Source organism: Cyprinodon variegatus, unplaced genomic scaffold, assembly GCF_000732505.1.
Source record: "Cyprinodon variegatus isolate N-32 unplaced genomic scaffold, C_variegatus-1.0 Scaffold2341, whole genome shotgun sequence".
Classification (NCBI taxonomy): Eukaryota; Metazoa; Chordata; class Actinopteri; order Cyprinodontiformes; family Cyprinodontidae; genus Cyprinodon; species Cyprinodon variegatus.
Genome location: NW_015152794.1, coordinates 4,486 through 7,984, shown reverse-complemented (window position 1 = coordinate 7,984; position 3,499 = coordinate 4,486). Strand labels below are relative to the sequence as shown.

General features: G+C 37.6%; 1 protein-coding gene across 1 annotated transcript in view; it reads left to right on the top strand.

Moving 5' to 3' along the window:
• LOC107080800 (E3 ubiquitin/ISG15 ligase TRIM25-like) overlaps positions 1–770 on the top strand; it is a 1,722-nt gene extending 952 nt beyond the window's left edge. Inside the window, exon 2 of the mRNA XM_015369005.1 lies at positions 6–770. Coding sequence (XP_015224491.1) covers positions 6–770 — 765 coding nt within the window. The remainder of the gene's footprint in view (positions 1–5) is intronic.
• The last annotated feature ends 2,729 nt before the right edge of the window (positions 771–3,499 follow it).

Genomic DNA, 3,499 nt, shown 5'->3' with positions numbered 1-3,499 from the left:
CAGAGGATCACAACCAGTTTCTCCACAGCTACCCCTCACTGTCAGCACTCAGTGAGTCTACACACTCATCCAGCATCAATGTCCGTCCTCTGAGACACTTTGAGGATGTGACAGCAGCTGTGTCAGAGCTCAGAGATAAACTACAGGACATTCTGAGAGACACATGGACAAACATCTCACTGACAATCACTGGGGTGGATGCTTTACTTTCAGAACCAAAGAGAAGAGCTGGATTTTTAAAATATTTATGTGAAATTACACTGGATCCAAATACAGCAAACAGAAAACTGTTGTTATCAGAGGGGAACAGGAAGATAAAAGCGATGAATGAACCTCAGTCTTATTCTAGTCACCCAGGAAGATTCACTGCCTGGTGGTCGGTTCTGAGTAGAGAGAGTCTAAATAGACGTCATTACTGGGAGGTGGAGTGGAAAGGAATAGTTTATGTAGCAGTCGTATACAACAATATCAGCAGAGTAGGAAATGGAAATGAATGTCTGTTTGGGAAGAATGAAAAATCATGGGCATTAGAGGTTTCCCAAGATGGTTACAAATATGGTCACAACAACATGTGGACCTCCATCTCAGGTCCTGTTTCCTCCAGAATAGGAGTGTACCTGGATCACAAAGCAGGGATTCTGTCCTTCTACAGCGTCTCTGAAACCATGACTCTCCTCCACAGAGTCCAGACCACATTCACTCAGCCGCTACATGCTGGACTTTGGGTTCACTCCGAAGGACACTCTGCAGAGATCTGTAAACCAAAATAGATTTTATGTCTTTTTTTCTGATTGTTGATTTTAGTTTGTGTTTCTTATCTCTCTGCTGTTCCTTTTTTTTCTTTTAAAAATTAGTACACACTGAGTTTTTTCCAGGAGCTACAAAGTATGTATCTGTTCTGCAGAATAAATTATGTTCATGTTCAAATCCAATGAGAATTAAATGAATTGAACTTGCTTCAGGTTTCTTTATTCCAAAGAAGAGACTGGCATTAACCTTTTAAATCCTTTATATTTAGATCAAAAGATTTTATGTGCTGTTCTGTTCCTTTGGCTTTCTTTGAAAAACAACCATATTAAATACAAATTTGGCATTTCGTTGGAGTCAAAATAAACAGACCAACATTTGAATCCCACTCTTTTAAATGTTACTACTTTTTCCTTTTACAACAAAATAGGTGATGCTGTATTAAGTAGATTTAAAAAACAATGACATTTTACTGATACTTTCATTTAAATTTTTATACATTTCCACCTCAGCCGTGTACTTCTGGTCTCTTCAGGATAGAACGCTCATTATTTTATCTGAAGAAAGATTTTTTCAATTTTGGGGGATTGCATGAAAAAAGTCAAACAATAAACCATTTTGGACTAACGCTTTAACCAGTATAATTAAAACTAAAATAGTAATGGCCACTGTAATGGTCAATATGTTGCCCTCATCTCTTTGATAAGTTTGAAGAACCTTCTTGCTGCAAGGCAGCAGTGCTGCCAACTGCTCCACTGAGCAGCCCTATAATACATATTAAATTTCAGGTGTATTTACCCTTAATTTGAGTTGGCAAATAACATGATTCACCAAAGGAATGAGGTCTTTTCACTCTTAAAATAAGATAATTAGATAATATGCACCGGTATGGAGGACCAGCTCTACCATATTTAAAAGTAAGTACTGAAATTATATAAGTGCTCAATAAATAAATAAGCATACAATTAATTAACACCAAAAATACAATAAACAAATGTATGTAGGTAGAAAATAAATTACACAGTGAGACATAAATGTTTATATCTCTCTTAATTAGCTTCTTTATTTATTTATTTGTCTTTGTAATTATTACCTTATTTATTTATTGTCCATTATATTCTTCAACTTTATTTATTACCGTAATTACTTATTTTTTAAATATTTATTTATATGCATGTTATAATATGTCAGTTTTATTCTTTCATTGTATGTCATGATCTGGCATGTTTGGTCTTCCTTATTTGGTTATTTCTTTCACCTGTCGTTTTCCCCTCCCTGCTGCAATTATCATTTATTCCTCTTGGTTTATATTCTGTTCAGCCTGAGCATTCGTGGCCAGATCATTATTTGTTTTCTGTTAGTTTGTGTAGTTCTGTTTATTCCAAGTGTCATGTTCTGGATCCTGGCGGCCAGTGGAAAGAGGGTTTTGTGTCTGTCTCGTCTCCTGCTCGTCAGTGTTCCTCCCCTTCTGAGTCCTAAGGGTTTTTGGCTCTTTACACGGGGAGGTTCAGTTTTTATTCCAGTAAGCCTGGCTCCAAGGTGGAGACCAGTTTAAAGGTCCTACTCAAATCCTGACCAGAGAAGGAAATAAAAGTTTGGTGAATAACCAGCTATAAGATCTCTCCAACCCCCCGTTTCAGCAAACTCCTCCACAAGACCTCCCACATAGGTGTAACTTGACAGCCCCTCTCTATGAGGACAGAGAAAACCAGATTCCTCTTTCTTTTCCTGCTCTCTTGCCCATGAAGCTGGGGTCTGCTTCGGCAGGGTCTCTGGAGAGACAGAGATCCAAGGCCCAGAAAGACCCAGGTCTCCAGAATCCTCAAAGATAAGTCATTATGGTGACCATTCAGTCAGATCCAAACAAAATAGACCTTTTGCAACACGTTTCTCTTGAGTTTCAGAACTTATAGAGCCAGACTGGATGAAAAGCCTGCCTTAATGAGCCAATGAGACAAAGAAACCCCTGGTTGTTTGCCTGACTGCTGAGCTGTTGCTGGATGAAACTCAAGTTTTTTTAGGTCTGGCATAATTTGGGACAGAACAAACAATGTGTCTTTTGATGATGTTGATCATTTCACTAGTTTTAGTCAAGAGTGTTAAACTGAAATATGTTTGACTTGGGGCCGAATTATTTTTGTTATTTAACTCTTATATTTTGAACAGAAGTTATGGTGAATTTATTCCATGTATGTGCAGAATTAACAGTTTGACCATGATTAGTGCTCGAATCACTCTTTGATTTATTTGTTTTAACACACAGCTAGTAGGCCGTGTGTTCATAAACAATGTATAACAGCCGAAATAATATCTGATTAACATATTTCCCCACCCCTACCAGGGAGGGCAATAAACATCTTAAGGTATCAGAAATATAAATTCCCAGTTGGCTGGGAATTCAATAGAACATAAATCCAAAACATTAATGTGGCATCCAATCCGGAAAAGCATTGAACATAAAATCATAACACTCACCTTATGTCATTCTCTGCCATCTGACGAACTTTTGTTACGCTGACTCCAAAAAGCCTTGCAATGGCACATGTCGTGGAAAAATCCCTCCAACGACTTAAAATTGGAGCTAAGTTTTGTAAAAATTCAAAGTTCTTAAATGGCAGAAAAGTCTTCAAACAATGATCCAAAAATCAGGCAGAAGCAGCTGAATTCCAGGTCCAATGTGATTTATTGCAAAATACAAAGAATCACACTGCCGGCAAGCAACTGAACAAATGTTGAAAACGGCCCTCTTTTA